The sequence below is a fragment of the Maniola jurtina genome, chromosome 20, assembly GCF_905333055.1.
Source record: "Maniola jurtina chromosome 20, ilManJurt1.1, whole genome shotgun sequence".
Taxonomy (NCBI): domain Eukaryota; kingdom Metazoa; phylum Arthropoda; class Insecta; order Lepidoptera; family Nymphalidae; genus Maniola; species Maniola jurtina.
Window position 1 is genome coordinate 13,003,533 of NC_060048.1, and position 19,557 is coordinate 13,023,089.

At 42.1% G+C, this 19,557-nt stretch overlaps 2 protein-coding genes across 2 annotated transcripts; one reads left to right on the forward strand and one right to left on the reverse strand.

The window, feature by feature from the left end:
- Nucleotides 1–731: 731 nt before the first annotated feature.
- LOC123875806 (NADH dehydrogenase [ubiquinone] iron-sulfur protein 3, mitochondrial-like) lies at nt 732–1,693 on the reverse strand. The gene has a single exon (XM_045921850.1). It carries the CDS (start codon nt 1,591–1,593, stop codon nt 793–795), a length of 801 nt encoding a protein of 266 aa, XP_045777806.1. The 5' UTR covers nt 1,594–1,693; the 3' UTR covers nt 732–792.
- Nucleotides 1,694–2,156: 463 nt separating this feature from the next.
- LOC123875809 lies at nt 2,157–19,383 on the forward strand. Its single transcript, XM_045921854.1, has 12 exons — nt 2,157–2,346; nt 2,570–2,779; nt 3,626–3,732; nt 4,133–4,349; nt 4,630–4,693; nt 5,569–5,683; nt 6,157–6,394; nt 7,142–7,332; nt 8,301–8,442; nt 8,947–9,171; nt 10,086–10,199; nt 17,490–19,383. Exons 2-12 carry the CDS (start codon nt 2,591–2,593, stop codon nt 18,048–18,050), a joined length of 2,163 nt encoding a protein of 720 aa, XP_045777810.1. The 5' UTR covers nt 2,157–2,346; nt 2,570–2,590; the 3' UTR covers nt 18,051–19,383.
- Nucleotides 19,384–19,557: the final 174 nt, after the last annotated feature.

The following is a 19,557-nucleotide window of genomic DNA, read 5'->3' on the forward strand; positions in this document are numbered from 1 at the left end:
CTCTGATGGATAAATGTTAATTATACATATAATAAAATTGTAGAAAAGTGGTGTCTGTACAATGGAAATATATAAAAAAAAGTAGCAGGGGTTGTTATTATATCGATGCAGAACCCGAAATTGTAATTAAATTTTTTTTTGTCTGTTTGTCTGTGTGTTTGTGCACGCTAATATCAGAAACGGCTTATTCGATTTAGATACGGTTTTCACTAATATATTGTAGTAAGCTTCACTTAACATTTAGTGTTTATTTCATGTCAATCGGTTCATAAATAAAAAAGTTATGTCAATTTAAAGAATCACGGCGATCATTTTTAACGTACAGAGTACATACTACACGCCTCGCGCCTGAGCGTCCGTGGCTATATAAAGCGCGCTGAGAGCCGCGCCGCTGCCATAAGGATTCAGTCACTATTCCACGCGAACAAAGTCGCGGGCACAGCTAGTCAATAATATAATTTTTCCCTTGGACATCAGATGACAATTTAGTAGCCTTCTGCATGATATTCTAATAGAAGGTGTAGTAGATAGGTGATGTAGACTGTCTGCATGGGTTTCAGTTTTTTTAATTCCGAATGGATTTTCTAAGGTATTTTAAAGGTAGTCTATGTCCATTTCTACAATGCAAGTATGTCTATACAAATTGTTATCAAAATTAGTTATGCGGATGGGTTATACAAATTAACTCAAGGAAATAATAAGAAACATGAAAATTATAAATAAAGACCAGATAATATTTACATTTTATATTGATTAATCTAACAAATAACATAACTGTCATAGATGAACAATCTACTGTTTCTTGGGCTGATCCTCTGCTGGGTTCACTACCTCCTCAGCGGCAGGATTTCCTCGGAAGTTGGGGAACTGTTCCCACGGGGCGCTCAGCTCGAAGCGCCGGAACTCCTGTGCCAACTCCAGCGGCTCCACCACCACGCGCTTCTGCTCGTCGTCGTAGCGCAGCTCCACGTAGCCGCTGAGAGGGAAGTCCTTCCTGAACGGATGCCCCTCGAAACCATAATCTGTCAGAATCCTCCTCAGATCAGGATGGTTAGCAAAGAACACCCCAAACATATCCCAGATCTCCCTCTCGTACCAGTTGGCGGCTTTGAACACTTCGCACGCTGAGTCGATGGGTGTCAGCTCATCCGTGTAGGTCTTGACCCTGATTCTAGAGTTGTAACGTAGGGATAGTATGTTATAGACTATTTCAAATCGGTAGGGTCGGTTGGGCACGTCCATGCCCGCGATGTCGACGAGGTTGGCGAACTGCGCGCTGTGGTGGTCTTTCAGAAACTGAAGCACGGGAATCACACCATCCGGCGGGATTAAAACCTCCAATTCGTTGCCGGCCGTTATCTGTACTTTCTGCACGTATTTAGGCATACATTCTGCGACATATTTTCCAAAGTCTATAAGCTGGGACTTCTGTAAAGGATCTAATTTGGCTACTGTTGGTCTTGTTTCGACTTGGGGGGCTGCTTGATCGGTTTTTGTAGCGATCCGCTGAAGGCCAGGATATTGTTTGCTGTTCAACACAATGCGCCCGAGGTTGCGCCCGGCACCCAGCGTGCGTTTTAGAATAAAGGACATGTTTTTGTTTATTAATCCTGTCCTTACGTAATTATTTTCGTTTCGTAATTCGCTATTTCGTGAAAAGCAATTTGAAAGTTGAAACCAACAAAAAAAATATGCAATGTCAAATTGACGTGAAAACGACAACAATTTTTTTTTCTCTCTCGTCTGGCTAATCTGGCTATACAAAGATTAGCCAATGTCTTTGTAGTTATTTGTAACAAGTTAGTTAAACTCATAAATATGGACCCCGTCTGTACCGGCGCTCGCTGACATATGCACGGCACCCCTTTAGAGCGCTTTCCAGTCAGTTTTAACAAAAAAAAAAAAACACTCCAAAAAGGCAGAGAACGCCCGCCAGCTTACACCAACACAGCGAAGTCCCGAAAACAATTTACAGATAAAAGATCTTTACTAGGTCTGTGGATCAGATCTTGAGCGTGAGTGAGCGTGACATTGTAGCCATCATAGGTAGCCATCAATTGGCCTTCAATCAAACATTTCAAAACGTAGGTTGTGATTATACTATACATATACTTATATTATTCTTTTTGACGCCGGTGAGCCAGGGTGAGGGGTGAGGGGTGCGGTGAGCCAAAAGGACAGGACGAATATCACAGACTAATAATCCACGAATATACTCATCACTCTTGTCTCTTTGGACCACATAGCGAAACAGTCAAAAACCATTCGAAAACCTTGCCAAACCTTGCGAAAACCAGCAAAATGTTGTGATATGGGTTCTCTGTAGCTAAGATTATTCTGTATTAGGTATGTACATAAATATTTAATTATCAGGTAAATTGCTCAAAGTAAGTTACATGATAATAATGATAATAAATGTAAACTTAACTTTCATCTTGTTTCATGGTTGTTTATTGCTGTTAATAATTTCGAAGTTTTGGAGGTACCTAATGAAAAAGTGTTTAGCTGTCTGCTCTTAATTTAGTTTTACTGCGTTTTTATCGTTCTTTCATATACCACCTACTTTTAGGGTAAATAAAGGTGCACAATAATGGAGGAAGAAATAGATGATTTGAAGTCGGTGCTGCGATCGCTCGTGGTGTCGAGCCCGACGCGGATGGACGCACGATCGCTGCTGAGGGACTACCGGAACATGGTCGGCACGCACCTGCCGACGGCGAAGTTCGGCTTCAGGGATCCTATAGCTTTCCTCAGAGAACGTTTTAGTGACTGCTTCTTGGTAAATACCTACGTAAACTAAAGTCAGTGTCACACTGGAGCGCGCGACGGCACAAGCGTGGCCTCTCCGCACACATCGCAGTTACCTTTATATAATACCTTGTACTTAATAAAACTATTCTTCCTCATGTGCCTCTCCAACACTGAAGATTAGTAGTTAGTTTTTTAAACTTCTCCTTGTCCATGCCTGGGTAGAATAGTATATTGATTATAGTAGGGTTGGTACCCTAGTCCACACTGTATGTTACATAGCCATGACTCTTCTTCCCACCCCTCTTTATCAGTGATTTTACCCATCATTATTATCTGCAGCATGTGGTACCTATTGTGTAGCAAAATTTGGCCCAGGTATGAGATCTTACACTGCCTGGTGTGTTTAACTCTCAACTAAAACTTTAGGAGCCTCATTATACACATTGCCACTAGGACATGTTGTGTGTACTTTTAAGAGTAAAAGGTTTTGAAATTGCATCATTGGATTAAGAAATATTCAGATTTTACATTTAAATAAAGTTTAACAAGTACTTTTGAATCATCAAATGCATCTACAACTGGCGCATGCCTTTCCTATAAAACTTTTTGGAGTTATGTGTGTTTTATGCAATTAATATCACTTGATTTAAGTGAAGAAAAAATATTGTGAGGAAACCTGCATGCCTGAGAGTTCTCCATAATGTTCTCAAAGGTGAAGGCCAATCTGGACTTGGTCAGCATGGTAGATTAGGCCAAACTTCTCATTCACGATTCATTCAGAGAGGCGAGCCACGCTCAGTAGTGGGCTCACTAGGGTCGCCTCTCAGAAAGAGTGTTGGGTTAGCAATAGATATGTGTAACATTAAGTAATTAGTTTCAGGGACCCTCTGCCAATCCTGAGCTGACACTGATAGTGACAGAAAATCTAAAGCATGTTGATGAACATGTCCAGAGACAAAAAGTTTCTGCCACCAATAAGTAGTAAGTGGCTTAGATTTAACTTTTATTTAACTGTATGGTGGTGGGAGTAAAGAGAAAGGACAGAATCAGAAGCTCAGATATCAGAGAGAGAACCAGGGTCACAGGCAATAACCAGGATGCATCAGCAACCACAAGACAGGAAAAAAAACAAGGGTCAGTTTTTCAAATGATGTGGCTTGCTCATTACCACTTCAGGGCTGCAACCTGTTGAGTTATGTAGGTAACTCTGGTTCTACAAATCTCATACTGCATTTGATCTCATAAACCCCACGCATAGCTCTCTCCATTACCTGCTGAGTGAGCTATCTTCCTTTTCTTACAAAAATGGTATCATGTGTGTGTATGTAAGTGTGATATAGCTGTAGTGTGAGCTTAGTAACATATTAGTAATTATTTTTAGTAAAGTGAAACGTAGGAGTGTATCTGCGGCTACAGTTCGGCCAAGTCAAGGTCTGATAGCGGATACATTCAGCAATGGATGGAGCAGAACCAAAAGACTGGTGACCAGTAGCCGGCAGAACGGGGAGTACACAGATAGTACAGACAGTTCTACAGACAACCATGCAACCATTAAACACAATGGTGAACCATCAACACACCGTCAAGTCAACTCACAGGTAAACCCCTTCCAATAGTTAACCTCCAACCTGACTTGATATACAATGCTTGTTAACTTCAGATGTACTATAAATGGTTACAAGGAACCAAAAGCTTAATCCATCCACACTTCCATAATAATATTATAAATGTGAAAGTGCTTCTGTCTGTCTGTCTAGCTTTACACAGCCCAACTGTTTAACCGATTCAGATGAAATTCCGTACAGAGGAATTTACATCACGAGGAAGGATATATAATTGGTGTTGGGTTCCAGAAGGTAAACTGCATTTCTTTTGCAGGAACAGCCCCGTGATCGCAGGGATTCCTTCAGAGATGACGACTCGGGGCGGCTGACTGCTTCAAGTTAGTTTTAGATTTTCACCGCCCAACAGTTTAACTGATTTTAATGAAATTTGGTACAACATCCTGGGGAAGGACATAGGCTACTTTTTTCACAGAAAATCCAAGAGTTCCCACGGGATTCTTAAAGGCCCATCCATTTAACCGATTTATATGTTTAGAGAGCAAGCTTGTATCCTGGGAACTGAGATGGGTAACTTTTTATCCCGGAAAATCAAAAGAGTTCCTACGGGATTTTCAAATACCTAAAGCGGAGCAGACGATGTCGCGGGTATAATCTAGTATTACAATAAAACTTAAAGCTAGCCTTATCTAATTACTGAATAGATCATGCCAGGCTCATCATGTTGAACAGCCAGGCTGATCTTTTGCGCAAAAAATGACCCAGCCCTTCTGTCACCAGATGAGGCTATTAATCTCGGTGAAATGTCTCGTAATTTTTTTCAACACTAAGCTACATGGCCCCAAAGTCTCTACGCCAAACAGAACAAAAATGTAACTCTCTATAAGAGAGGCATGATTTGCTCTGGTCACCACTGCACATTGCACTAAATGGTTGTAATTGTCCACTTTTACTTGTATTCTAAAGGAAACAGTATTCAATTTGACCCAAACAGTTCTTTTTCATACAATGATCTTCACATTGACAGATGTAGCAGAAAAAGTAGATTAAAAATGCATTCAAATACTTTAGCAACTAAATCTATCACACTCCAAAGTATATCTGATAGAAGACCAATCAACGGACCTTTGAGTTCTAGGCCAGCCAGTAGTTTTGCTACTAAATTACAACATTCAACACAACTACAACAGACTACAACATTGTATACAACATTTTTGTCTCAAGTGTTGTTTGGTGAGGTGTTGTGTTGTGACAGGCTCCAGCAGCGGCGGCAAGCGTGCACAACTAGAGGAGTTGAAAAAGGAGGTGCTGGATCTTGTGTTGGAACATTCCAGTGGACTTATGTGTACAGAGCTGATGAAAGTATACAGGTGAGTGTGCTCAATATCTATAAATATAATCATCTCATCATCAACCCATCGCCAGCTGCAACTTTTTCATAGACTACTAATTATTTCATTTAAAGAGTAAACTGTTTTAGTTGTTCTACAAATATTCGAAACGCACGAAGCTGTAGGCTGTAGCCGCCGTCACGACTTGCGACTGTGAAGTCACATGGATTGTAGTTGTAAATATGTATTTCACTAAGACAATGTCGTTTGCCAATCCGTGTGACGCCATGACAGCTCACGAACCTAACCAAAGTGGCAGCTAGCGTTTTCGTGGGGAAATTTGAAATAAAAAAATTGCTTTTTTTATTGCATTTATTGATTGACTATTGTGAATTTTTGGTAGTCTAGGATTAAGGACCTTAGGATCAAATTAAGACACTTCGGAAAAAGGTAAAATACAGTGTATAGGTCAGTTAGTAAAGTATAGTAACTATTGTGGTTGTGGTCACCAGCGAGCGTCACGGGCGTGAGCTGAACTTCACGCGGTTCGGGTACACGAGCATCCTGAGCCTGGCCGGCAGCGTGCGCGGCGTGACGGTGACGGCGGACGGCGCGCGCGGCGACTGGCTGCTGAGCGACGCTGCGCGCGCGCCGCCGCCGCGCCCGCCGCCGCCGCGCGTGCTGCCGCGCGCGCCCGCCCGCCCCAGCCTGCCCGCCGACCCCGAGGAGGCGCTGCCGGGGATCCCCTATGTGAGTTATAGTTAATTGCTATAAACTGCTCAAGATGATGGTGGACTTCACATAGTAACGCCTGCTTCTATACATTTAATAGTATTTACTTACACTTATGCTTCTAAAGTAGTGCTCGTCCATCTTCCATCGGCAGGCTGTATCTCGTGAACCGTACCTATTTAAAGAGGTGAAATTTTCACAGATTGTGTATTTCTATTATATGTATTGCCACTATAATAACAAATAATTCAAATTTCAAAATGGCTGCCATGAAAATTAAAAAATATAAAAAGTGCTTTCTCTCGTACGATCGTGCGGAACCCTTCGTGTGCGAGTTTGACTCGCATTTGACCAATTTTTTATTTTCTTGGGCATAAAAGCGTTATATGAAAACTTCTATTGAGCCTAGTCTCCTATGCTCTCCTGATACTTTATTCATGTAAGCTACAGTTGGTGCCGCGTCAAAATTTGCCTGACCTTACCCTTGCGCAGTGGCTGAATTATTGGTTTACATATTTCCAGTTTAATTAAAAGGCCTCTGACCTTGTACCTACGCAGTGCACTCTCCAGGTCTTCAGCTATATTCATGTAAAAAATCATGTCAGTCCGTTGCTCGGCTGCGACGACGTGATTGAAGGACAAACCAATAAAGAAACACTTTCGCATTAATAATATAGGTAGTGATTTGAATGTAGAGGCAGTGGGACATGTTAGTTGGTTTGCTTTAATCGATGGAGGCCCAGTCGTGAGTTCGGTGTGCTTCAGGCCCCGGACGTGTTCCCCGAGGACTGCATGGGGCTGGCGGACAGCATCCCGGCCGCCAGCCTGGCGGGCTTGGCCGTGGGCGACGAGTTGGAGGTGGCGGTGGGCGAGGTGTACTCGCCCAGCCACTTCTGGCTGCAGCGCCTGGGCGACGAACACAACATCGCCATGGAGAACATGATGGACGACATGAAGTGAGTTGATAGCTTCGCGAGAGTGGAGGTGGAAAGTCCACAAATCCTGAAACACGTTCTACTTCATTTTTAACAAAACGACAAAATACCTAGGTTTAACTTTCATCCCCCAAATTCTAAAAATCCTTGCTTAGTGAGCGCCTATGTCATAAAAGGAACCTACTGTCCAATTTTCAAGTTTGGAACCCCACTGGGGTTCCAAACTTGAAAATTGGACAGGCTGAGCACACTGTCGGCGAGAACTCTCTTCCCAGTCTCCACTTGTTTGTCACAGCGACAGGAGCTATTAAAGATCAATACTCGCTCAGCGACACTCTTTTGGCGGTCAAAACACTCGCGTAGTTTGCTGCAGGAATTAAATCCCGGCCGCCTATCCGAGCGACGAGTACTCGCCCGACGCACTCGTAAAAATGAAAAAAAAAAATGAAAAAATCTTTATTTTACACTTAACATTGCCTTAAAAATAAACAACGATAACAACTGCGCTAGTTGGCAAAACTCTAGAGAATAGAATGGAATAGATTTTTATTCAAATTAACTCAAACAAGATAAATTCGCTATTATCCGCCAAAGCATACCAATTTGTATGGTACAACGTGCAGCATGTCATATGAACCACCGGCCTTCCATTACTAAACAGGTACAGGTCTACATCTGAAGATGCTCTGGTGTGGGAGTGAGACATACATTCAGCATGTTTTAGAAGACTTGTGTGGTGTTGTGTGGGTCGTGTGTATTGTTTGCTTTTCCTACTTCTGATACCATACACATGTGTCTGTTTTAGCGGATTTTTCCGCATTATGCTTGTGGTTTCTTGTTTATTATGGACTTCCGTTAAGTAATGCCTGCTTATATCCCAACTACACACTCCCTTGTCGGTGCTCGCCCACTCGTTTCTCGCTAATCGTCCGTAATGGGACGAGTGGCTTGTGTTGAAGTGCGTGTGATTGAGCGTCCGCTGTCCGCAGCCGCTACTACGAGCGCGGCGAGGGGAAGCACCGGCGGCTGTCGGCGGCCGCCGTGCGCGTGGGCTTCTACTGCACCAGCCGCTACGACGGCGACTGGCACCGCTCGCTCATCGTCCGGATACTCGACGTCGACACTGTCAAGGTAACGTGCGTGTGATTGAGCGTCCGCTGGTGTCCGCAGCCGCTACTACGAGCGCGGCGAGGGGAAGCACCGGCGGCTGTCGGCGGCCGCCGTGCGCGTGGGCTTCTACTGCACCAGCCGCTACGACGGCGACTGGCACCGCTCGCTCATCGTCCGGATACTCGACGTCGACACTGTCAAGGTAACGTGCGTGTGATTGAGCGTCCGCTGGTGTCCGCAGCCGCTACTACGAGCGCGGCGAGGGGAAGCACCGGCGGCTGTCGGCGGCCGCCGTGCGCGTGGGCTTCTACTGCACCAGCATACTGTATTTAAACAATAATTACTGAAAACAACGAGCCTTAAAGTTTTTTTTTGTCGTTTGTAAGCTGTGACCAGAACATGATTGTGAATGGAACCCTAAAAGAGCGGGGTGCTTTAAACCAGTGTTTAAAAGTGTAATTTGATTACTGTAGTGTAGAGATGCAAAGGGGCGACACTGACGGGCGTGTGGTGTGCGCTGTGCAGGTGCGGCACGTGGACTACGGCACGGTGGAGCGCTGCGCCGTGAGCGCGCTGCGGCCGCTGCGGCGCGAGTGGAGCGCGCTGCCGGCGCAGGCCATCCGCGGGCGGCTGGCGAACGTGCGCCCCGTGGCCGGCGGCCGCCGCTGGCCGCTCGCCACGAGCCTGCACTTCCTGAATTTAATTCAATGGAAGCCTCTCATCGCGCGGGTGAAGGCGCTGGACTCGCAGGTGAGCCTTGCACTGTCTCTGCCCCCGAGGCACGCACTTTTGCCCCTGTGTTAGTCGTCACTGAGCTAAGATGCGAGTGCGAAGTCGCGCCGGTACAGTGCAATAAAAATAAGCCTCGATTAAATATATTTGAAGGCACGCTCCATCAAAACGAGAGTTATGATTATTAAGATAAATATTGAAGGCTTAAACCACTAAAAGTAAACTTGGATAACGATGAACCGGGATTATAACGTTATAGTCCCGCACACCGTACCTTCAGGGTTGCCCTTCAAACTGGCCGAACCTTCGTGGGCGCACTAATGATACTCTCGCATTATGAGATAACATGAACAATTATTATCATAGTAACCCTCACTTATGGGTATGAGACCAGTGTCTCCATTGTGAATGGACAACGCTAATTAACCCTACCTAAGTTGCCTCCACCTCCACACCTCCGGGAGTCGCTATAAGGGGTGATCCCTTATAGCGACACTAGTTGGACTGACCAACTAATCTAGCTGCTACAACCTCAACCAACAGAAACCACATTAGGTAACAATTGGAACCTCTACAATTCTAAAACACATAGCAACACACCGTGTTTGCAAACAACCGCCTCCGGCAAGAGCCAGATTGTATAGTCCAACGACCACGGTGGGGAGGATTAATTATGCAATCCATCGATGAGCAAAGTACACCTAAAATACGGCACTGCCGACATATTTATAACTTCAAATGGGAAAGTGTAATTGTTGTATTGGTTTTTATTATTTGTTACGACAGGAAGCGAGCCATGATGTTCGCCACCACTTTTATAGTTGCTTGTCAAAACTCGTGACTGCCAGATACATGTAAAACAAAAAAAAAAAACATAGGAATATTGCGATATAATTTGTCAGTTACATGATCACACGTTTTCGTTTCCCCAGACCGACATGCTGGAAGTGATCCTCATCGACACGTCTACCGAGGACGACTGTTGCATCGCCACCCAGCTCATCACCGCCGAGCACGCCGACCGCCGCACCGACCCTGCGCTCGGGGTAACAAGCCTCCCTGTCTCTCTCCCCCGCAGCGACTCCTCGCTCGACACGCTGCGCGAGGCCGACGACGCGGCGAGCGACATATCCCGCTCCGCGTCGCAACTGGTCGGCACCGCTCCCAAGGAGTTGGAGCCGTGGGCCTGCGCCAGCGACAGCGAGGGCTCCGAGGTCAGCGAGGGCGCCGCCACGGGCCTGACCGCGGTCACCAAGTCGGCTCCGCTAGCCAAACTGCGAGCGCTGCACGCGCTGTTGCGTGCCCCGACGGAACTCAACTCGGCGGTCAGCGGCACCAGCAACATGCTGCAGCGACGTGTCGCGCTCTACAGCAAAGCGGTCGACCGCGAACATTTAGTTGGGCCTTCGTGACGCGTCGTGTCACGAGGTATTCGTATTCGCTTACCGCTATCCCACTCCGACCGCCGAGAGAGAGCGAGAGGTCCTTCACCACTGGTGTCCAATCTCTCGCACTAATTTGGTAAGAGCTTCCGATGCGGTCGAACGGAACCGTTTTTTGATCGTTTGCTTGGTGCTCGAGTCGAGCATTGACGTGATTGATGCGATTTTATATTTTTGGTCGACGCGACGTTCGGACGGTGTTTGAGATATATTGATCGAGCCGCTTGACGGGCGCATCAAGCAGCTTGATCGAGCAAAACAAATTATCTGCTTGACCGTCTCGGAAGCTCTTTTGTCGAAGTGTTTCAAGTAGGTATTAGGAGCGCCTGGTCCATCTTTATTATAAATTCATGCTGATGTCTGGTGTTATGACAGATCTATCAAAAAGAGTAACAGTGCCACAAGGATATTTTGGCACTTGAATGACATTGACAGTGGGGCGTAGATGTAGAACAATGGCCGCCTGCAACTAGAATCTGGTCAATTTAAGGGAATATGTTGAAAATCGAATAAGTATTATCTTATTTTAACTGAAATGATATTGGGCAAGCCATCTTCATTTCTACAGCAAGAAAAAATAATATCAGATCCTTATCGCACTGTAATTCGATTTCGCATATCTATGCAAATATTTTTTTTTCAAATATCATATTCTTTTTACACAGACCTCTGCTAATACAAGTACACTGGACTTGCAATTGCCGACCTATTTTTGTAGCAACTTAATTATTGTCATTTTGGCGCTGAGAGCAGTAGTGAGCGTACTCTATATTAGTGATGAAACATCTGTGAAATTATTCTTTTTTTGAATAGAAGCAGGTAGGCATTGCGATATTCGATGAGAGTACTACTAGATAGTGTTAGGTATTGCAGCGATTAGTAGCGATTCAGTCACAAAAACTCTTTAATTTTCCGGGATAAAAAGTAGCCTATGTATTAATCCAGGGTATAATCCATCTCCATTCTAAATTTCAGCCAAATCCATCCAGTAGTTTTTACGTGAAAGAGTAACAAACATACACACAAACTTTCGCCTTTATACTATTAGTGTGATGATAGTGTGGTCAATACGGTCGCGCGTTGACATCGATCCAGAAGCGATACTACGCGATTGTATCACTACTGAATCGGTACTGTCGCGCGTGGCAAATGCGACGCACGTTAAGGGGACGGTATATTCCAGGTATAATTTCAAATCTAGAGATGGCGATACACATTGTATCGGCATCTCTCTTAGACGCCCCTGAACCGGTTGCGCATCGCCACAGTGTAGATTATTATTTTCACATCGCTCCTGCATTTAATCATTACGTCACCCCACTTCAGTGTTTACGATGGAGTAAAAAGTCAAGTTATGTATAAGTTTAAAATTCAAAGTTATAGTGATAAAAAATATTTATTATGAAATAATTAAAAATTTATTTAAAAAAATTAATCTGTAGGTATCATCAGAATCGATTACATTCGACTTCGCTGGGTTACTTTATTGTAATATATAACATTGCGTATCTATAAAAATATGTGTACAAGTTAAATATTGTTTTATATACTACTAGAGGATCCCTGCGGCTTCGCCTGCGTTGATTTCGGTTTTTTTGAATCCCGTAGGAACTCTTCATTTTTCCGGGATAAAAAGTAGCCTATGTCCTTCTCCGGGATGTATCCCAAGTTTGTACCAAATTTCATTAAAATCGGTTCCGTGGTTGGGCCGTGAAAACGTAGCAGACAGACAGACACACTTTCGCATTTATAATATTAGTATGGATTTTAATGCACACTGTTGCCAAGTTACTATCATTAGTTAGTAAACAGTCACTGATAAAAAAAAAACAACAATATTATAATGTACTTTTATTGTTTTGTCAACAACGAGAAATAATGAATGAGATCTATTTACAATCATGCTAATAGGTGTCTTTTTCAACCTGTATGCTTATTATAGTAGGAGATTTAACATTTCACCAACTTTCATAGAATGAGATCACACACACACAGTAACATTAAATTAAAATGGGCCTAAATAACCTTGACTTAAGGTCCTAAATTCAATTACACCGATTTTAATTTCTGGTTCTGTCTGACTGGCTATACATGAATGGATTAATTTGAGCTATAAAACAAGGCGGTTAAGGTCTATTTTACGTTAACGTTCTCATTATAAACCCCTATCTGCCAGTTTTGGTCATTACTGTGGTGACCATTACATTTGGCCTTGAAAGAAGATACTTCACATGGATAAAAGATTATAGCATGGACAAGTCCAAGTTTCTGAAATTTTCACTTATTGATAATGATAATACTGTCATTCCTAATTACTTACATTTATAGGTAAATCTTATATTTTCCATATCTTATTGCTATTATAGATGCTGAGATTATAGAAATTACACTCAACTGAAATTCAATGAAAATATAGTTAGCACGGACATTACACAAGTAACTATTTATTGCATTTCACTAATTACCGAGATCGTAAAATCCTATTTTTTCATATTATCAAAACGTTTACAGTAAAAAAATATCACACGCGCTAGGCGTGCAAAAACACCTGAAAGAGATTATATGCACCTGCAGCCATAACAGGATAACATTATAATATATTTCGTGTTGTATAAAAAGCTGTTTTGTTTATAATCCTTGTTTTTGTTTATTCAATATGGTTACAGTCAAACCGGCCCGCTCGGAGCTAATAGCCATAAAAGTTAACTAATTAGGTGAAATATTCCAAAAGAGCATAAGTAGGTATGTACACATTCAATACGCTAACTTAACTGTTTACGTTAAGGTTCAAAGTCAAAGCGCTGGAGAAATGTTTTTATATGATACTGAACAAAGTCAAGACAGAGATTAAAATATTTTATAGCTTTTTTGTTATATTCAGATTCGGGCCATTGTTTCAAATTTTAAATTTGTAGTAATTATTTTCTCTAATTCAGAAGCTGAGCTCTTTTTCTGGATGCCTATCATTAGGCATCCAGAAAAAGAGGTCATTACCTTTTCGCTAAAAGACAATTTTACGTTGACTGACATGAAAGCAAAGTGCCTAGTAAGCCAATAGACAATTCAGCTAGATGACATCAAAGCAGATTACCCAGTCAACAGAGAGTCAACTTAGCTGTACGCCATAAAAACAGAATGCACAAGTAGCAAAACGTCTGGAATTGTGAATAGTCTGTATGATTAGAACACCTCATTAGCCAGACGTCAAATTACATAGTTGGATGACATAAACGCTGAATGAGATAGTATCTAAAACGTCTGGAAAAGTAAATAGTCTAAATGGTCTGTTGCTTGCTCCTTTTTTAATTTTTAACCAACTTCCAAAAAGAAGGTGGTTCTCAATTCAGCCTGTTTTTTTACCCAATTGCGGCAAAGCCTAAAGGAAGAGTTATGATTTTAGCAGTCTGTATATGTATGTGTGTGTGTTTGTATCCAGATTCTGTGTGTTCCACCGTAGCGCCGAAACTACTGGGCTGATTTTGATGAATGAGGTGTAAATCCGGGTAACATAGGCTACATTTTATACGAAAAAATTGACCTAACGGATGTAATATGAAAAAAAGTGGGGGTGAAAAGGTACTACCACTAACTAACAATTGTGCCAGGACTGGTCCTGATGGGATTTTGAAGTTTGAAAAGGTGCAGTTGGTTCTCTATATAACGTAGACCCGCACTAAGACAGGATTTTGAGAAATTTGATCTGTAAATTGACCAAATTATCATACAACAATACTACTTCTCACGAACCTATAAAAGCTACGAACAAACGATTTCAGTAGTTACATTTTATTACTGTTCTTACCTTTCGATTCAAAACAAGAAAAATTGATACACTGATTTGGCATTCCAAAACGAAGCAACTCTCGTCCTAATAACAATTTAATGTATACTTTAAGAATAACTGCATAAGGTAAGTTTTACAACGAATATTTTAACATCGATATTTTAATGTTAGTATACGTGAGTGAGAACACAAAAGCCACAAAGATCCTTTGTATTGACAAAGGCAAACACAATAGGATCTTTCATTTCTTGTAAATTGAACTAGTTTTATGAGAAAAAGTATTAAGTACGTATGAAATTTTGTTTTGCACATTTTCAACTTTTAAGCTGTGACAATAAGGTCTAAGTTGAAGGAATATTTAATAGTATGATTATTTTTTTGATCTATAAAACATTTATGACACTGCAATTTTTATTCAAACTTATTATTGACTACTTAGTGACGTATATACATAAAAAAACCAGCCAAGTGCGAGTCAGACTCGCGCACCAAGTTTCCGTATCCGTACTCAGGTATTTTTCCGACATTTTGCAAGATAAATCAAAAACTATTATGCTTAAAAATAAATTAAAATCAGTTTTAGAATGTTCAGGTAAAACCCTTTTATAAGATACCCCACTTGGTATAGTTATCTTACTTTGAAAATTGAAACACATTGTTTTTTAATGAACCCATAAATTCATGGTTTTTGCCAAATTTCATGATTCTAGGTCAACGGGAAATACCCTATAGGTTTTCCTGACAGACACAACACACACGGACAAAACAGACTGACAGGCGGACAGATAGACAGACATACAGTTAGATAGACAGACAAACAGACAGCAAATTGATCCTATAAGCGTTCCGCTTTTCTTTTTGAGGTACGGAACCCTAATAAATGATATAATTGCATAGCAAGTGAAGAAACTAAAAATTATAACACCTTGGATAAACATCTCGGACTTGAAAGTGGATGTCATTTTCATAATAATCATGATCATCATCATCATCATTATGAGCCCGTGGATGTCCACTGTTGGACATGGGCCTTCCCTAAAGAGCGCCAGCCGCTTTATATCATCAGTCCATCGTGCTGGAGGACGTCCTACACTACGCTTGCTTATACGCGGTCTCCTCTCATCCTATTTTCATAATAATTAGTACTTTCCCCTAAAAACCTTTAAATTGATATCAATAAAGTTTTTTTTCCATCTTATCTTCTAATACTTATGCATTTTACTTTTATTTTTGTTTGGTTTTTGATCTTTGAGCTACCGGGATAGAGCACTCAGATTAATTAATTTTTATTTTCAAATTATAAGTCCTGGTCTATAATGACCTAATATTAGCTTCACTACACTGCAATGTACTGTTTACTGCATTCTTTTTAAAATAATTACTTTTTTAATGTAATAAATGCACAATATAAACTTATCTTAAAATCTAGAAAAATCCTAAATAAAAATACTTTATAACATAGTACTGAATTTACTACTCTATGGCATTCTGTACAATTACAGTATGACAAAATGCTTATGAAACCCGAAACAGGTCCTGCCGCGCTGAGGCGACGGGTATGACTGACAAGATAACGTAATTACGGCCCATAAGACTCAACAATAGGGTCGAAAATTCTTTGTACTCGCTCTGTACGCGATTTGAAGAGAATAAGCGAGGAAGCGTGAAATCAAATAATTTAGAATATAATTTGAAATATAGCACTTACTGTGAAATGATCGGACCGAATTATTTATTTGATTGTTTTACACCTATGGTGAAAGTTACGTCTTTAAGAGCTTTGTCATTAAAGAGAAAAACCCAAAAGTCTAAGGTTTTAGACCAAACTTCTGATTTTTTTTCTATCGAGGAAAGTTTGTCCAATCATGTTTCAATCGGACCAAATCCAAGGGGATATAATGAAAAATATTATATATTAATTTCAAATTTTTCGATCCATGCGTTCCTAACTTAATTCCATTTTAGTAAACTTTAGTATCGACGAAAACGGAGACCGCCGCGTTAACGCAACCCGCTACTGAATAGCTGCAAAAAGTCGCCGTGGGCGAGCTCCCGTGTAAATAAAGCTTACTTAATAAAATTTCCTTGCTGTAATTGCAAGAAATGGAAAAATATGAATGGTGCTTTTCCTATTAAGAATCTCGTAATTTCTTATAAAAAACAAAATATCTATTTATTCACTGTTATTTAATCAGTTATGGAAGTGGACGATAGGCGAGTTGAAGGTATCATTAGCGGTGCGCTGCGCGGGCTAAACTGACGTCTGACGAGTATTTGACACAAGTCGTGTTATTGAATCAGTTAGGGGACAGGATAATGGAATATATTTTAAAGTTAGCATTAGAGGGCGCCTGTTCAATTTGTGATACATGTTGTACTTTAATTATGTTGGTAATTCATGGAGGATCGATGCTTTTTGATGTAGAAATATAAGCTGAGATATCTTTCTAGTCCCTAACGCGTGAATACTGGAACGACACTTATACTATACAAGGTGAGGCCCGCGACTTGGTTCGCATAAAAGGTTTCAAAATCCCGTGGGAACACTTTGATTTTCCGGTTTTCTTTAATTGGTTAGTAACTCAAAATGGTTAACGCCCACTATGTCGGCTCTGTCATTTGCGCGGGATTACGTAACAGAGAGAGCTCTATATTGACTTCTTTCGCTGTGGATGGATATTCAATACATTATTATTACCATCTCAAAGAGATGTGCTACTTTGAGCGAGTGCAAACTTGTTTTATTCTCATCTCAACATCTTCTAAAATGTATGTACACCATTGAAATACAGACCTTATCGCTTGACGAAAACCTTAAACAGAGACTCGTGCTATCTCGCTCATAATTCGCTCGTACAAAACGTGGCGCGTAGGCAACAACCAATAGTGGACGGACGCGCGCTATGATTGGCTGCGATATTTCCGCGCCATACGTACTGAATTTTCTAAAATACACTGACTAAGCGCTGTTATAATCAATATCCAATCCAATCTATCGCAAAGCTCTCGTAATTGGGGAACCGATAAAACTTCGAGGTCTGCACGTCCGCCCAGCGCCTCTTGCCGTCGTTCTGTGAATGTTGTATTAACTGTTACCGGGTGGCTTGCAGACGTCGGAGTGTTACCTGTACCCGCACTTCGAGGCGCTGGAGAGCGGCGCCACGCCCAACTTCGAGGAGGTGAACGCCTACGTGCGCGACGGCATCGAGCTGGACTTCGTGGACGACTACCGGAACCACGTGCCGCCCTGCCTTCCGCCCGCGGACGAGCAGTCCGCTGCGCCCGCCGCCGACGCGGCCCAGCAGACCGCGGCGCCCGCCGCCGACGCGGCCCAGCAGACCGCGGCGCCCGCCGCCGACGCGGCCCAGCAGACCGCGGCGCCCGCCGCCTGCGCCGGCGACATCCTCGCGCTGCAGCTGCCCGTGCCCGAGCTCCATCGCGCACAGGCGAGCTACAGCCCTACTGCCGCAATACTGCCGATTGACGGCATGTGGCTGACGGGGACTGATTTGTGCTGCTATTTGACGCTGCATCGCCAGAACCCCGACTGGGGACACTATTTCTTGATGAGCGCCATGACGCGCGCGTGGAACGTGTCCCGCCTCAACCCGAACGCGCACGACTTCCGCCTGACGCCGCCCGGCTACACAGATAATAACTCCACCTCGTAGTTACTTTGTTTATTGATTGCTATTCAAAGCACTGACGATCCTTATCGAGTTATCAATATATTTAGGATCTACTTCACGACCGCCAGATAAACTTTATCTAACGGACAAATTTGTCATTTTGACAGATCCCCAATACAAAAACTGACATAACGTCCAATTTATTCGTTAGATAAAGTTCACCTGGAAGTTGTGAAACTGGCTCTAAGAATAGTGCCTTCAGTGTCAGTACAGTATGTACTACCATTTTTATAAGTGACGCAAATGTCTCAGCCAATCATAGCGTGCGACTATACCTACGCTTGCGCGCCATGTTTTGTACGCGCGAATTATTGAGCGAGATAGCACGAGTATCTGTTGTTCTTGCTTTAACCCGACTACGGCAAAGCCGAAAGGAAGGGTTGTTAGTCTTAACGTTAGGCAATAAGGTCTATATTTCATTGGTGTACCAATCGGTTTAGTCAGCGTTAGGTTGCGTTTCTCTACGCAAACGAATTTTGCAGATTTGACTTATAAACGTGGTAGTAGGTACTGTACATATGTAGCCGCTCATACTAGTAGTTCGCGGTATTATGCAATTAGAAAAAAACTGTGATTGGTGTACCATGTTATTTTTTGTGTAAAGTTTTAGACTTTGTGAGTCTAGTCTTAAAGTGACTCCGGTACTTTTAGTGTTTAAGAAACGAGTTACATAGTTTGTAAGAAGCCTGATTCTCGGTACTCATTTTTAAAGGGAACGTTTTGATTCTCGCATTTTTTTCCTATAGTTGTAAGAGCAACAGAGTTGTTATTCTAAGCTAATATTCTGGTTGTGTCGCTAATCCTGTAAACACAATCTCTAAACTAAACTAAATTGACAGGTCTAAATCTACTACTGCTATTCTTTTCCACAGGGAGTGTTATGAAAGGGATAACAATACATTAAACTTGTCATTTTAGTTTAAAGATGGTGTACAACAGATTTAGTTGCATATCCTTCATGAAACATTATACTTATTTAGTAGTACCTTTTGTTAACTGACATTTGTATAAGTACAGTGCGTAGGTACATTATGAGATCGCATTCGCCATTTTAGCGCAGTGTCTCAAACATCATGTCAAAATACAGTTCACCTTTGAATGAAGGACTCAAATTGTACTTTTGACATGAAAGTTGACACAGCGCTAAAATGGCGAGTGAGATATCATAATGTATCATTGTACATTATTTTGCATTAAATATAATAATTATAGAATAACTTGTGAGATGGAAGTTATATAGAGCATACTTTGGCTTTATTCAAATTCAAAAAGACGGTTAAGAGCTCGCTTCATCGAAGCGATAACTCATTGGCGGGGGGAACCTAAAATAGTGCTGTTTCCACAGATGACGGAAATAACGTTATTTGTGCGTGTCACGCTTTCCCTCTGACTGCACCTCACCACGAGAGAGGCCGGGTGCATGAATTTTGCTTCAGAATCAAGATTTTTAGTCAAAAACGGTAAAGTGATAATTGCTAATCGACGTTTG

Coding starts and splice junctions, on each gene's coding strand:
- LOC123875806 (XM_045921850.1), bottom strand. CDS start 1,593: ATGTCCTTTATTCTAAAACGCACGCTGGGTGCCGGGCGCAACCTCGGG.
- LOC123875809 (XM_045921854.1), top strand. CDS start 2,591: ATGGAGGAAGAAATAGATGATTTGAAGTCGGTGCTGCGATCGCTCGTG. Junction 7,333..8,300: donor AACATGATGGACGACATGAA/GTGAGTTGATAG, acceptor CGCTGTCCGCAG/CCGCTACTACGAGCGCGGCG. Junction 9,172..10,085: donor TGAAGGCGCTGGACTCGCAG/GTGAGCCTTGCA, acceptor TCGTTTCCCCAG/ACCGACATGCTGGAAGTGAT.